The sequence below is a fragment of the Podarcis bocagei genome, assembly GCF_964188305.1.
Source record: "Podarcis bocagei genome assembly, chromosome: 13".
Lineage (NCBI taxonomy): Eukaryota > Metazoa > Chordata > Lepidosauria > Squamata > Lacertidae > Podarcis > Podarcis bocagei.
The window spans coordinates 24,252,085-24,268,556 of record NC_138138.1 but is presented as its reverse complement, the minus strand read 5'-3'; the positions used below and the strand labels follow the sequence as shown (position 1 = coordinate 24,268,556).

General features: G+C 48.1%; 1 protein-coding gene across 6 annotated transcripts in view; it reads right to left on the bottom strand.

Moving 5' to 3' along the window:
- Positions 1-1,139: 1,139 nt before the first annotated feature.
- Positions 1,140-16,472, bottom strand: part of ARHGAP23 (Rho GTPase activating protein 23) — a 179,526-nt gene continuing 164,193 nt past the window's right edge. For all 6 annotated transcript variants that reach the window (XM_081166024.1, XM_081166021.1, XM_081166023.1 and 3 more), the window contains 3 exons: positions 15,895-15,988; positions 8,369-8,400; positions 1,140-7,412 (listed from right to left, as the gene is read on the bottom strand). In XM_081166024.1, the coding sequence (XP_081022150.1) occupies positions 6,222-7,412; positions 8,369-8,400; positions 15,895-15,988 (1,317 nt within the window). In that variant the 3' untranslated portion in view covers positions 1,140-6,221. The remainder of the gene's footprint in view (positions 7,413-8,368; positions 8,401-15,894; positions 15,989-16,472) is intronic.

Below are 16,472 nucleotides of genomic sequence, written 5' to 3'. Positions count from 1 at the left end.
AAAACCATTCTTTAAAAAGCAGATATTCCGTTGTGCTGTTTGGTATTTGTGGGGCAATGTGTGTACTCAAGGGTGGTCTGGGATCACCAACATGGCGCCTGTTGGCACAATGACTCCCTTGAGATGTTCTCCTGGTGCGCTCAAAGCCTCTGAGCCCCCCCCATCCCCCTCTGTCATGAGGTTTGTTACCCCTTTCTCCCTTGAAAAGAGCATAAAGCTGATGGAGGATATTGGGAAAACGCTCTTTCCATTCTATGTACTTTTCAAGTCTTGGGTCAATTCTGCTGGATACAATTCTTTTTTACAAAAATACTCAGAAAAGCAAAGTGTTTGTGTGTGGGCGGCTTATGCCCTCTCTATCTCTGGGTTGAACTGCTGAAGGAAGGAGTGATGTGACCAGAGAGGGTGGCACCTAAATTTATCCAGAACAAGCTGCAGTGAAATTAACAGACTGTGAGAAAGAGCTCTTCTCCCCACTCCCCATGCAGTCTCTGTGTACTTGTGTAGCAGGCCAAGTGAAGTATACGGTGTATTCTAGAGCAGGGGTGGACAAAATCAGGCCCTGGAGGTGAGAGCCAGTGTGGTGTAGTGGTTAAGAGCAGTGGACTTGTAATCTGGTGAACTGGGTTCGCTTCCCCACTCCTCCACATGCTGCTGGGTGACCTTGGGCTAGCCACACTTCTCTGAAGTCTCTCAGCCTCACTCACCTCACAGAGTGTTTGTTGTGGGGGAGGAAGGGAAAGGAGATTGTTAGCCGCTTTGAGACTCCTTCGGGTAGTGATAAAGCGGGATATCAAATCCAAACTCTTCTTCTTCTTCTGGTGGTTTAAATGCAGCCCCACAGGCTTTTCTCAGCAGCTTTCCTAGAGTGTTTTTGCTGGTATATCTTGCATACCTAGATGATGATGGCGTGTTTGTGTAGATACACATGCATCTTGTTCTTTGCACGGCTGGAATGCAGCCTAGAGTCCAAAGGAAAGTCACATCTGTCTCTTCATCTGCTTTCTGTCTCTAGCCCCACTTACTGGGGAGATGTGGCCCTCATAAGGTTGCTTATGAATGAATGTGGCTCTCAGGCCAAAAAGGGCCTTCAGGTTATGGTTCTTTGTTTTGGAAAAAAGAAAGAAAGTGAGCAAACATTCTCTGAATAAGCCAGTTTATTTCCAATATGTATATCACTGTAATTCTGAGGAGATCCTCAAAGCAGAGTTTGGGTTTCTTCAGTTGTTTCGTTTGACCATATATATATGTCTGACATTGTACAACACAGTGAAGGTGGGAAGAGGGACAAACCATGCAGGCAGGCAGGTGCTTTAAAAAAAAAATCAACACTGTCAATATAACTGGGTTTTTAAAAGGAGCAAAACAAAAGTCTTCATTTAAAAAAAAATCCTTATAAACTCTTTTATCATATGTTACACATTTAAAGGTTATTTACAAAATAAAGTGAAAAATAAAACTTTACAGCAAATATTTGCATAAAAGAACAATGCATAACAGTGTAGCAAATAGTTTAGCTTTGCTAAGTTTTAAATTCCACATCTCCACACACACCCTTTTCAAGGCCTCAATGGAATGGCTGTAAGATGTGCATTAGAAAATGCGGAGTGTGGAGCACACAGCACATTTGTGGCTAATTCAATTGTATCACAAATTATAGGCATTTCCATTTTTTGGTGTTTTGTGTTACAGTTGTTTTATGTCCCTATCAGCATGAACAACATTTCTGTCCTTTTAAGTCTTTTTGGAATTTGTCTTATGAAAAATCCCCCTTTGTTGAAACCCCGCAGAATCCATTAGCATGTCAGTGTGCTGGAGGGGGCAGGCGCTAATAATCGCCACTCGCTTCCAATTGCAGAAACCAATCTGCAATCTGACAGAGCTTGAGCCTATATAAACCTTCACATTTCAAGCAAAAGTGGTCATCAATGTGTCTGATGAGTTTCTGACGTTCTAAAACTCCTATAGACATTTTAAAACAGTCAGGTATATAATTTTCTTATACTTTGCATTTACCAGACACTTGAGGCCAACACTGCAACCACTGCCAGACCAAAAGGACACTACGACACGTGGATAAAATCTCCAGTTGTGACAGTATCTCTGCTCTAGTACAGAGAATTCTATGGTTTTCAAAACAAGAGTCCATTCCCAATTAGAGGGAAACTACAAATGTAAGAAATCCAGCAGGGTTCCATTTCCAGATTCAAGCCTGCCACTCTCAGCATGCCACAGCTCATTTAGGATTACAGCCAGGGTTGCAGCCTAATTCTACCCAAAATGGAACTAGGGGAGAAAGTTTGGTATGCGATTTTGGTGAAATCATTTGCTAAATTTGAGCAGAAAGCATACAGGAATCTGCATGACTTCTGCTAGTCCCCTCTATACTCTGGTGCACATTTTTAACATTAGCTAGCCCCCAGATGCCCTTGTGAACTCTGAGTTGTGCTGCATCATGGGCTATGTAGTACATGTAGCTGCTGCATACATGGCATGGGAATTGAATAATGTGGAGGACAGCAGGCCTGGAAGCACAAGGATGGTGAACTGGGATCCTAGAGGCCAGATATTTTGAGTCCTGGTGTCAAGGTAAACAGCACAATTCATGGTGGAATTCCACCAGGTTTTGCCTGTGCTTCTCTACAATCACTACATTCTCAGAAGTAATTATAAGTGTGGTTATGAAGGTACATAACATAAAGCACTTTGGACACTAAAAAACTAGATTTTTAAATAATCATTGTTGGTGCTTACCAAGCCATCTGTGCCTTGAACCTCTCACTAAAGTATTTGCAACTATGACACATTGAGAATTTGCACACTGCTAGCCCTTACAGGTCAGATTCCTCTCAGCACTTAATTTCTGATCCAAACACTGGATAACTCAAAAGCTGCAGCTGTGAATCGGCTCCACGCAAACACCCTAGCCTTGGATTGACATCTGGCAATTTCTTCCACAATGGCTCATTGGTACACACATCACTACCTTAATGTTGCACTCATTAAAACATGAATATGCATGAACTAGCCTACACTTGAGAGCTAAAGTGAAGACTTGGGAGAGCAGAGTTGAAATCCCCACTCAGCCAAAACAGCTTGGGCCAGTTACTGGCCTGGGTCAGACAAGCTGCCTTCCCTCCCCTCTGCATAGGCTTCCGTTTCTCATCATGATTTGTTAACTGATGAGCAGCACCAGTCCCTGGCTCTGGTGTTAACAATGAACCTTGGCTCAATGCAAGTCAGGAATGAAGCGCTAAAGCCAGTGTGAAAGAGGAGGAAGAGCCCGTCGAAGGAGGAGTGCTTAGTCCATGGTTTATGAAGCCTGGCAAGATCATCTGAAGCAGGCTAACCTACCTCACAAGGCTGCTGTGTGAATAAGCGGGGATAGGAATGACACACGCTGCCCTGAGTTCATCACAGGCAGGACAAGATAAAGCTCTCATAGCAAACTTCAAGGTCACTTTGCAGACATATACAAGCAGCGAGAAGTTGCTATGGAGACTAGAAACATCTTCAGTGATAGCAATGTTTGCCTTTCGTCCTGCAATGATGAGGATGGCTTTCTAAATGCCACCTCCAAATGATGAAATCCAGCATTTGCCACTTTCCAACACATTTGAATGCTGCCTTGCCCTCTAAAGGAGCTCAAAATCACAGTTAAACCTGCTAACACCACTGGCAAGTAGGTTAGGCTGGCATGCAGAAATTTGCTCACTGAACTTCATGGGCGCTGGAAATGGTGCTTCCAGGAAAACTGCTGAAACAAAAGCACTTTGCTCGAATGTGGTCAACTACTGACATGACCAGATACTTTTGCTATAGCTTGGGTGCAACAGGGGAAAGTCACTATCTCAATGAGGCTATTTTCTGAATCTGCAGCTTTTTTCTGCAGAGGCAGCTCCTACACTTCACCATAGAGTATTCACATATTAAAATAGCACCTTGCCTATTTATTTGCTAAAAGAGCCGCTCCGGTTTCTCTCACATGCCATATGGACAAATGAGATTCTACAAAGGTCAGGGACTAGAAGGAACATTTTACACCACAAGGTGAAAGCAAGTCTGTAAGAGGCCTCTCATCTTGAAGGAAATGCAAAAAAAAAAAAAAAAAAAAAAGGGCAGGAAGGATGAGTATCTTGCCCTAATCTGCAACACAGAAACGAGTGGCACCCTTGGTTCACTTCTGTCCCAACATACTGAGAAAACTAAGGAGGGAAGACATTGCTAAGAAGAAATGTAGCACCAGCAAGAATCAAAGTTTGTGTGGATTTTGGAGGGCAACTGCATAGCACAAGATGGTAGGATTATGGCATTTCAGCTGTTGCTGGAACAAAGGCTGGAATGGAATCCCAGCATATGTTATCATGGGAATCTATAACAGCAAAGTTAAGGAATCTCTCAGACTCTCTTACTGGCATACCTGCACAGGGCATTGGAGGGAGGGAACCAGCTGTGCTTGTCCTCCGTACCTGATGTCCATCCTTCTCACCCACAATACAACTCACACAAGGCCCACATTCAGCCTATCACTTGCCTCTCTGCACTGCAGATTTGGGGGGGGGGGCTGTCATGGTAGATTTGAGTGTGAGCAGAACAATCTACATAGAAAGGATTTATGTTAGAAATCCTCTCCATAGGCAGCAAGTGGGTGCTCCACATCCTCTAGCACCAAGAGTTACTAGGAAATGTTACAAGGGCCTAAAAGCAGCCAGACAACTTCCCATTTGCACTAACGGTCTTTATCCTCTACTCTCCAAACAACTGCATCCCTGAACTGTACCCAACACAGGTAGGACTTGGCTGATCAACTCCTGAAGCCACTGTCTTTTTCCTCGTGGTTTGTACAAACTGTCACAAGAGAAGAGCGGCAAGGAGTCGGGCAGAGACACAGGTAGGCCCTCAGGACTTTTTCTCCCACCCACGTTCTCAGTGGCCGAGGGAGAGCTAAGTTGTATAAAGGTTCACAAATGCCGACAGCGCAAGGCAGCATCCTCTAAGGCTTCAGGCAGCATGAAACCCGTAGGTAGGAAGGGCAAAGGACAGGTCTAATCCCAAAGGTGAACCCAGATGTTCCACAGGTTCCTTCTGATTCTTACTTTTTCCCCAAAAGGGGTTGCCATGGGAGCCTGTTGCGGTACAAAAAAACCCGAAAGACCATGAGTTTTCTGGCACCTTGAAGACTAGCAGTGAATTGGTTGGCCTTTCAGAAACCACGGGACTCCTAGTGGCTTTTGTGGTGTGGGGGGAAACGGGACGGTGCCACTTAAAGCAGGAGGAGAGCAGCGTGGAAAATGCCTCTAGAAAGGGCGTTTCTGGCTCTGTCGTTTTTGGTTTCTCCACAGGCAACTTCCAAGTACGGGGCCAAGTCCACCCCCATGCCCACAGGGCACAAGTGCTGCAACTGAAGGGGGTCCAGCCAACTCTGCAGGGGTGTTGCAAAGGCCAAGCCAAGGGAGGTGGGAAACTGGGGAGCTGGTTGCCCACCTGCTCATCTTGGGAGAAGGCACAGAGGGAGCAGTGGGGTGGCTTTCTTTTCTTTCTTTTAAAGGGACCTATTCAGAGCCCCCGCAAGATTGAGACATTCTTGTGCCCTGGGAAGGCAGACTCGGAGGCAGAATGGCATTGGAGCAGGGGCTTGATCAGCGGCAGAACTTTGGCAGTGGTCAAGGGGAAGAATGAGCTGGTCTCCATGAGCATTTCTGATCTGACTTCCCAAGAGCTTCCTCGGAAAAGAGACAAAATGTGGGGCGGCCAACAAGGCAGAGATGGGCAGGGAGAGGCTCCTGCTCAACAACCCCCCGCCTGCCTTCTCCTTCACACACATGCCCTGAAAGCAACCTGCAGACCAGCCCCCTGGAGCCAGAGAAGCTTTTCCAAGCAGGAATGGGGGCTGGCCACCCCCCCCCCATTGCCCCAGGTAGCCTCCCAGCAGCAAAACCAAGGCAAGAGCTTCCTATGGGCTGGCCAAAGAGCCCCTTCCCTCGTTTCCCCCGCCTCTGCTTCCTTTTCTCCAACTGCCGCCCTGGGGAGGGGAGGGGAATAAATAAATTCACAAGTCACGAAACAGGAGAGTCATTAAATTAAGAACAGGGGAAGGGGGTCAGAAAGCGAGGCTGGGGCAGGGAAGAGACTCTTGCTCCACTGAAGTTTGAGGCTGCTGGTGTGGCCAAGCCAGGGTTCCTCCCCTGCCGCTCCAACCAGGGGCTTCCCCCGCCTGCCCCCTAGAGGCACTGGTGGAAGCGCAAGGAAGCTGTGCGCCGGGGAGCCGAGCGCCCTTCAGAGCTGGCCTTGTGGCACTGCTGCTCGCCACTGGAAGCAACCGCACTCCCCAGCGCAGACGAGGAAGGCCGAGCTTTTGTCGACTCCAGACTGGAGAGCCCCGAGTCTTTGTTGTCCCGGAGGGGAGCTCTGCTGGTGGCGTCCAGCGGACGGGCCTCGGGGGCCCCCAAGACATGCTGATCCTCCCACTCGTTGTAGTTGAGGTCCTTGAGGCCGCCGGGCACCACCACCGTGTGGCGCCGCCAGCTGTTCCTCTTGCGCCGAGTCTCGGGTGAGTGCGGCTTGCGCAGCCGCACCGCCAGCATGTCGTCCGACGAGCCGCGGAAGCGCAGGCGCAGCTGCTCCGTGAGGGAAGGCCGGCTGTGGGCCTCAGCGGCCCCCGTGGGCTGCAGCGACTCCTGACTCCCCGGCGAGCTGGAGCTGGGGCCTTCCGTGCTGCCTTTGGAGGAGGCCTCGCTGCTGTAGCGGGGCCTCGAGAGCTTGCGCCGTGCCAGGGTGTCGCACTGCATGAGGCGGTGGGAGCTGAAGGAGGCTCGGCTATGGAACGCTTTGTCGGCTGCGGCAGCTCCACCTTCTGCCGCCGCCTCCAGCCCGGCTCCTTTCGGTACCATCCCAGCCTGCCCCGGCACAAAACCATTCTCGGTGTCCGTTTCCACGTGGCTAAACTCGCTCCGTTCATCGTCTGCCTCCTCCCCACGGCTCTCTGCTACGGACTGCACCTCGGAGCACAGGCTGCGGTCGATGGTGGACAGGGTGGAGTAACCTGACACAATGGAGCGGGCATCGTGGGCCGGTTCTGGGCTGCCCCGAGGCGCCGTCGTCTTCCTTTCTTCCAACTCTACTTCAAGCTTCACAGAGCCCTCTGGGCCACTCTGCCCACCGGGCTCTGGACCTCTGCTGCCACTGCTGCTCCCAAGCCCCTCTGCCTCTCTGGGTTCCTCCTCTGCCCCCACCTCCTCCTCGTCTCTCTTGGCGGCTGGTTTGGCGGCCGACTCGTGCTCAGAGTCGTCATCTGTGCTGCTCCCGAAACGCTTGGCCTCTCTCCGCTTCTTCCTCTTGCGGTTGACAGCTGAGATGAAGGAGATGGCAAGCATCTCCTTGTGATAGTGCTCCTTCCTAGAGCCCCACGAAGCCTGCAGCAAGGGCAAAAGGGGTGGGGAGGGAGGGAGGGAGAGTGTTATGCCTGGGGAAAGCTGTCCAAAACAGAGACAAGGTAGAAATGTTCAGGTTTTGTGGTCCCCAAACTCCGCCCCCCTCCATCACTTGAAATTTGCTGGTGGTCTTGGCGGACCACTTAATGGTTTTTCTGCCTTTGGTTGCAACTGCCATGTCCCGTGCCTGATGCTATTTTATTTCTAATTCTATTTGCATTTCTTCTTTTACTTCTTACATTGTATGTTATTGTGTTCAGATTTGTGCTGCACAGAAATCAAACTGTAATACGATGAAAGAAACAAAAGGGAGAAAAATGCAAGTAAATAAAAAAAACCAATAGAAATATTTAATGGGGACATGGCGTGGACCACTTGAATGAAGACCACAGGCCCTCAGAGCACAGTTAGGGAACCCCTGGGTTACAAGACTGGTCAACCCTGGGATAATAACCCCTTAACTCACTGATCTGTTTACATGCCCTAACAGAGAGCATCATATTCAGTATCATTAATGCAGATTCGCAATTCTCACAAGTGCTTTTACATTTGCCCTGGCAAAAGTATAAAGCGGGAAAGCCAGATATCACTGGGAGAGGCTACCTGGTTGAGTCACACAACCTATGGGCCAAGAAATGCATGACCTTACCTGTAGATGTGCCCTTGTGTGTGTGGTTCTCCGCCCATCTTACAAACTAGTTGAGGAGGGGACCGAATCAGTCATGGGGTTGGGGTAGGGGCTATTGCCTCCAGACCAGGCCTCCCAAAAGCACAACTTGTATGGTATTGCAAAAAAGGAGGCGGGGTCCTGTTGAAAAGAATGGAACCCTTCCCCCCCAGTGCAAATTGCAAGTGCAGGGACCCCTTAAGAGGAGCTGAACCATCTTTTCCCGCCTCTCCTCCCCAACGGGCAGGTATGACACAGAAAGGAGCCTTACCTTTGATTTAGCTGAGCCACTGTTGGTCGAATCTGTTAACAAACGAAGAGGAAAGAGAGAGAGGAGAGGATCAGTAAGACATGGGACAGTGTCGGGAAAGCGGGTGGGTCGTGAGGCTGCCGAGGGGAACGCTTGTCCCCATGGCTTCCCTGCAGCAAAGGTATGTCATGCTCCCGAGTCAGCGCATCAGAGCTAAACCGAAAGGTGCACCCCATAAAAAAGAAGGGATGACTCAGCAGATGTTTCTTCTGTTCTGACTAAGGAAGTCTAAAGGCTTCTCTCTCTCTCTGGACAGTGTAAAAAACAATGCAAAGCAACAACAGGTGCTGTTTTGGCATCCAGGGCTGACTTCGCTCACCTTCCCCTAAAGTCTGGATAGTGAGTTCAGCTAATGGCCAGCTATGGAGCCCTCCAAATAGAAACCCAATAAGCCTTTTTTATTTTCTTCATCTTCCTGACAACACAAGAGGAAGCTTCCAAGCCATGCATTTCTGGCAGAGCTGGGGGCCTCCGTATTTTGCAGTGAATGCATTCATTAGCTCAGCCGCTTCTGAAACTTCACAGAGCTGCACTTCCCCTTCCTTTGTCTGCTACTGGCTCCTTAAGACACACACTTGTGTGCAGAGCAGTCAGGGACTGCTGAATCTCACTCTTCCCTTCAGCAATCTCATTAGGATCACAGCCTGTACTTTGGTGGGTCGGAGCATTGGCTGTTAATGGCCCAATCACCAATGAGACATGACAAGGTCGTTTGCGCCCCCCCTGGTGGTGTCCTGTGGAAGGACACTCCCAATATGAAAATCATATTAAAAGAATAGGTAACCCAAATTCAGGGGCTCTTCCAATAGACATCTAACGAAGGCAAACCCTTTTCCTAACTAGTATCACATTGCTTCTTGCCAGAGGAAACTGTCTTAAAGTGAGGGACTCATGCGACCCTATGCAAATTTATTTATCCTAGCACATCTCTGAGCAAAACACCAATAATGTTTTGGGCCCTTACTAAAAAATAAGCCAAGATTGAAGAAGGTTTGGGAGCAGGGGGCTCCCTCTTGTTAAATAGTCCAGAGAAGGGAAGTTGACCCTGGGTGTTTACAAACATGCCACCTTGGACCACAAGCCACCATTTCATTTTGTCCCATGTTTACTTAAGGAAAATAAAACTGAATGAACTGGTGGCAAAATAAAAGGGGTGGGGAGGGGAGGAAATCAAGAACAAAGAACAGATTGAGCACCCCAGAACACACAGAGTATCCTGAATGAATGAATGGGGGCTTTGTAAGGGTGGGGACCACAATCAGGCACATTTGTTCAAGTGATGGTGACAAGGCTGTCAGGAAGGTTAGTGGAGCAAAGTCAGTGTAATTAGTGAAGTAGAAAGGCAGGTTGAGCACAGAGCGGTTAGGGGGAAGGCAGTGGAACATCTGATCAACACCTGACTTGTCGCCACACACAGCTGCCTGCCTCCTGCTCTATGGGCCCACTAACAACATGGCAGGAAGGCACAGCGTCCTAGCATCCAATGCATTTGCACATACATGCACAGTTAGTCCCAGAAGGGAAAGCGCCACAGTTCCACCCAGAGGAGCAAGACTGAAGCCAGATTCGTAAGGCATGTGACCCATCAAAAGCGAAATGAGCTCATTGGTCAGGTATATGGAGTCCCCCACAGGCCTGCCTGGGACTGTAAAAAGAGGTGGCCAAGGAGGCCACAATATATGACTGGGGGCTGGATTTGGCCTCCTGGATCATAAGGAGTTTATCAGGAGCTCAGTGTTAACAGGATTAGGGACAGGGCTGGTCTCCCATCTCCTTGAGCAGCGATTCTGAAACAGGGTCTTGTTTCCCACTCATGGTCAGCAATGTGAGGATGGGTTCTGAAAGCACGACAGGCTGCAATGGCAAAAGAAAGAAAAGGAAATGCTCAAGTCGTTCCCAAAGAAAAATTGTGATGGGTGCCGAATTCTCCTGTTCTTTTTTGACCCTTGTCAGGGTGCGGAAGAGCAGGGGCCACCAGGGTGGAATCAGCTCTGAAATCAGTGGCATCTTGACTGCTGTGCATGTGGCAAACGTGGCAGAGTTCGGAATGCTTCAAAATGCTTCCCCTGCCCCTTCGTACTGAATGTACAGTACAGGTGCACTGGAGTGCAGAAGGAACTGGCCTTTTTAACCAGAAGCTGCTCAAGCAGCAACGCTGAAATGAAACAGCGGCCCACAAACAACCAATGAACCAGATTAGTGCCCAGCAGTACACCGAAGGCTGTGTTCACACTGTACATTTAAAGCACATTTAAATGGCCCTGTAGTTTTCCCCTCACAGAGTTACCCCACAAGCCTTAAAAAACTACAGTGCCCAGAATTTTTGTAGGGAACAGATGTGCTGTTACTGCATAGAGTGTACACAACCAAAGTTTTAAAAGTCAGTGCTTTGGGAAGAGTCAGTCCTTTGTCCTAGAGGGGATCTGCCTGAGGTGAAAGTGAGGCTCATACCTTACACCCCACACCGCTGAAGGCAAGCCATGAATAGAGGGTGGTGGGGTCGAGTTTCACAACCAGCTTAAAAATAAAAGATTTGCTCCTCTGCCTCAGTTCAGCCATTGCCACGTTCAGAGAGCCACACCTAAGAGAATGGCTGGCAGATGTTGCCCAGATGTTTAAGGGGTACTTAAAGCAAAGTACTGGCATTGCAGCCCCCCCCCCGAAGTTTAACAAAATTAAAAGCCAGGCCAGGCAGATCCAGCAAAGAGGAAGCAGGGGGCAGAGGCGGGTGCTGGCAAACCCCATGGGGCAAGAGCACAGGCAGGAACAATGGCTAGAAAACCACAGACAATTCGTAGGGGCATGGTACCAGCCAAGCCGTTTGCGCAATAGCTCCCCCGCCTCCACACAGTCACACACAAAATCCGCCACAGCAACGTCAGCGGCAATGAAACCAACAGACAATATAATGGATGGTCACAATGGCCCACTCTTGACAACCAAGGCCTCCTCCCCACCCACAACATGGAATTAGTGGCTGGCAATAACGAGAGTGAGGAAAGGCAGGAAAGTCGCTCTGAGTCTGCCCCCCAACCCCAAAGTCCTTGAAAGAGCAAAACCTCTGAAGGTGGGGAAAGAAACATTTCTGGTCTCTAGGCTGCGGCATCCACGTTTTAAGGACAGACACCTTTTACTTCCCAGTGCAGCAACTAGGATTCAGAAGCATCGCTGCCTCTGTTAAGGCAGAGCCTGGCCATTGTGGTAGTAGCCTTCAATATGAATTTGTCCTCTATGAATTTGTCAAATCCCTTTTTAAAAGCCGTCCAAGTCAGTGGCTATCATTGTCTCCTGTGGGAGGGAGTTCCATAGTTTAACTGTCTGTCCTGAACCTTCCAACAGTCAACTTCATTGGATGTCCACAAGTTCTAGTGTTATGGGAAAGGGAGAAAAAGGGAGTCTCTCTCTCTCCCCCCCCCCCGTCCACCTTTTACTTGGCATGTAGTTTGTCATTCGTTTTATTTTTTATTATTATCATGTCATGTTTATTACAAATGCTGGGATCCCTGCATGGCAGGAGGTTGTACTAGATGACTCATGGGGTCCCTTCCAACTTTACAGTTCTGTGATTCTGTGTCACCTCTTGCTGGCTCTGGTGATTTAAATAGGTGCTCAATTATTTGACTTTTCATTGTTTTTGACTGAAAAACAGCCAGAGCAATTATTTTCAGGGATCCAATATTAGTTGGTGCAAACATATATACAGGCATTCAAATCACACAGAACTCTTCATCAGGCAGAGAAGAGAGACAACTTAGACTGTTTGCATGAACAAGTTTTGTTCCTATTATATTATTTTAGACTTGTCTATACTGAGTTGTTATCTTTTGTTCTAGTAAGCTGTATATAAATGCTAACTAAATAAAATAAAGTTACATATTACTGGAGCTGTTAAAGATAAAAATTAACTACCTTTCCATTCTGTTGGGGGGAGGATGTTCTGCACTCGCTTAGAAAGCTACTGGTTTGTTTTGTTTTAAACTATTTTCACAACTGATTTCAAATTGATCCCCCCCCCCATGCTTGGCTTTAAGAAGCAAATCACAGGCCCATGAAGTGGACCTCCTTTTTCACTCCCAACTTTTTAACAGTAAGGAGCTCGACTTCCGATGTCGTGTCTCATCATAGTACACGCCAATGTTGTAGCTCGTCGGCGTGGAAGGACCAATAAGGAACCAGAACCGCTTTCCTGTTTTCCTCAACCTCTCGTAATCACCCAATGGAATTAGTGCATGTACACCAGAGCACAACCACACCGTACCAGCTCTAGAGCTCCGGCAGTTCCGCTGGAGTACGGAAGAGGAGGAAGAGGGAGGAGATGGAGAGAAAGAGAGAGAGAGAGAAGGAACAGAGAAAGACAGCAAAAAAGGTTAAGGAAGTTTGTAAACAGTAGAAAGAGAGAAAAACAAACAAAACAAAACCCCACTTAAACAATACCTCCCATCAATATTAGCAACTCCAGCTGGAGCGCAAGAGCAATTCCCCTCCAGTGCCAAAAATATGGTTTCTCTTCTGCCAACTTAAAAGGCTCTGCTTGCCACTGGCCAAGGGGTGGGGTAGGTGACAATGGCTATGCATGCCTTTTGTCGAAGGACTGTGCTACCAGTTTCACCTTATGCAATCAGCTGGTGTGGACATGGTGCGGGTGGCAGGGCGTCCAACCACATGCTCCCTCAACCTCTGTTCCTCCTGGCTTATCAAATCTAGCAGAGGGGGGGCCGACTGGCTGGGTCCAGAGTGTGTTCAATGCAGCATGTGGGGGTGGCCCCTGCTGCACTGAAAAGAGGCAGCAGTATGACTGCTCCTAAAGAAACCGGCTCTGGACCTGTTGGATTGGAACAGCTATCGGCCAGCTGCCAATACCCTCTTTGGGGAGAAGGTGGTGGAGAGTGTCATGGTGGCATTATTGGGAGGACACCAATTCTTGGAGGACACCAATTATTTAGATCCCTTCCTATCTGGGTTCAGGTCTGGCCTCAGAACTGAGCTGGCCTTGGTCACCCTGTTCAGAGGGGGAAGTATGACCTTGTGCCTGCTTCTTAATCTTTCTTTGGCATTTGAGGCCATTGGCCACAGCATCCTCCTGGACCGGATCTGGGAAATGTGAATTGGTGGCACTGTATTACAATGGTTCCAATCAGGGCAGCCTAGAGAGCAGCGTTGGAAGAGTGCCTTTGGCCCCCTGGTAGCTACACTATGGGGTGTGACAAGGGACTCTCCTCTCTAGAGCAATTTAATATCTACATGAAGCCATTGGGAGCAGTCATTTGGCGTTTCTGGGCCAGGTGCCATCAGTATGCTGGAGACATCTGAATGGGGAGAGGCTGCACAGTCCCTGGGCCACTGCCTGGATGCAGCGGTGAAATGGATGAGGAAAAACAAGCTGAGCTTGAATCCCAGCAAGACGCAGGAACTGTGGATGAGTCGCTCCCACATTGGGGAAATTGGTCAGCTGACTAGCCTGGGATGGGGCTGCACTCCTTGCGAAGGAGCAGGTTGGCAGTTTGAGGGTGCTTCTGGATCCAGCTCTGCCTCAATGGCTACAAGTGCCATTTACCAACTGCGGCTGGTTCGACAGCTACGGCCATTCGTGGACCAGGAAAGCCTTGCCATAGTAGTTTGTGCATTGGTTACTTCAAGATGGGATTACGGTAATGCGGGCAATTGGGGTGTGTTTGTGTGTATTTTTTAATTACATTTTCTGTTCTACAATTTAAAATACTCATTTTACATCCTTAAGATATCAGTGGTTTCCCTGCTTCCCTTTCCATGGTTCATTTTACGTATCATAAATCCCTGCATATTTTACAAAAACTATACAATTCAGTATTCCATTATTGCTTCCATCAAAACTTTTTACACTGTTATCTTAATGCTGCCAGCGTTTTCAGCTGTAAACAATTATTTCCTATATATCCAATAAACTTTTTCCAATCTTCTTTAAATGTATGTTCTTCTCGTTCTCTTATTCTATATGTCAAGTCTGCGAGTTGTGCATATTCTGTCAACAAGTTGCCATTCTTCTTTAGCTGGGACCTCGCTCGTTTTCCATTTTGGGGCTAGCAATGCAAGGAATGTTGGGCTTCCCTTGCTCTCGATTCGGAAGCTGCAGTTGAGTGCAGAATGGTACAGCGCGGCTGCCGACAGGAGCGAGGCCTTGTCAGCTTATAACACCTGTGCTCAGAGATCTGCACAAGTTGCTGATTTTCTACTGGGCAAGTTCAATGCATCACTTGGGGCCAGTTTACCTACAAGATCACCTTACCGAACACGTGCCCACTCAACCGCTTTGATCGGTGAAATTGGCACTAACTACTGCAGGTGCCAATTAATATCTGTTCCACATTTGTAAGAATGTGATCAATTAGGGTGGCAGCACCTGCACTTTGCGACTCCCTGCCTACTGAGATCAACCAAGCGCCTGTCATTGTACTCTTTAAGGTGTCTGCTAAAAACATTCTTGGAACGCGGGTGGCGCTGTGGGTTAAACCACAGAGCCTAGGGCTTGCCGATCAGAAGGTTGGCGGTTCGAATCCCTGCGACGGGGTGAGCTCCTATTGCTTGGCCCCTACTCCTGCCAACCTAGCAGTTCCAAAGCACATCAAAGTGCAAGTAGATAAATAGGTACCGCTCCGGCAGGAAGGTAAACAGCATTTCCGTGCGCTGCTCTGGTTCGCCAGAAGCGGCTTAGTCATGCTGGCCACATGACCCGGAAGCTGTATGCCGGCTCCCTTGGCCAATAAAGTGATATGAGCGCTGCAACCCCAGAGTCGTCCGCGACTGGACCTAATGGTCAGGGGTCCCTTTACCTTTCCTTTTTTAAAAACATTTTTGTTTAGACAAGCCTACCCTGATGCTTAGAAAGTTAAGGCAATTTTAATCTGCTTTGACATTTTAACTTTGGTATGTTTTAAAACAGGGTTGTAGATTTTTCTCTGTTTTATTATTTCATCTCTTTGTAAACTGTCTGGAAGCTTCTTCCAATCAAACGTTATATTTTATGAAATTACAAGAAAGCGGGGCAGGGAGAAAGAGATGCACATTGTTGCTAACAGTGCAGCCTCAAAAGGAAGGGCTAATCACAGTGGCTTTTGCCCAAACAAGGACTTCTCTGCTATCAGAGAATTGCCCAAACGCAAATGTTTTTCAGAAGCAGGCAGGTGGCTTTGGCAAAAGATGTTGAGCATCATGCACTCGAGGGATGGGGTTAGATGGACAGGTCAACAACAAGGAGCTAAAGACAATTTACAGGCCTATGGGAAAGCTAAGAGAAATGAGATCTGGGCTTATGTATGAAACGTGTAGTGTGAAAGGGAAGTTAGTGTGAAAGGGAAGTGGACTAACTTTTCTTTTTCTTTTTTTGCTTGTTGCGCTTAAATACTGGAACTAACAGGAATAACTTTTACAGAGAGGCAACACTGCAAAACACCAGTCAGAACTTTGCACTGTGGGAATTCCACAGCCATTGGGATGAAGCAATGTCCACTCACCTGAAGCGTCCCCCGGTGCTGCTGTCCTCCCAATGTTGGGCAGAAGGTACTCAATATTCGGCACTGATTGGGCCTCCTGCTCATCTACAGGGGTCTGCAAAATGGATGCATTTATGGTTAGGAGGGAAAGATTCAAGCTGTCTGCTAGATGTACAGTGTTCTATGGATTTCTCTTTCTCCTTGGCCAACTCTCTTATTGGTGTGTTTGGCTACACTGTGGAGGTCTCAGTATTTCAGTATAGGAAAACTGGGAGTTCTCCACTCATCTATCTTCCTTCCATCCTATACCTGGGGGGAAATGGGGAGAAGGGAAGGGAAGAACCACTCCTCCCATCTCATAAAGTTCCACAGAAGAGTAAAGCTGAAAAGAACAAAAAGATTATCTCATTTGACCTTGGGCCAAACAGGGAAGACCACCCACTCAACAGTACACCACAGTTCAAGCCTACGAAACCTAGACCACAGTTTTAAAATAGTTGCCTTGGTTGCCAGTTGGTTAATGGACACAATTCAAAGTACTCACATCCATGATTACAGCTCTAAAGGACTTAGGCCCTAAATATCTAAAAGAGCACTTC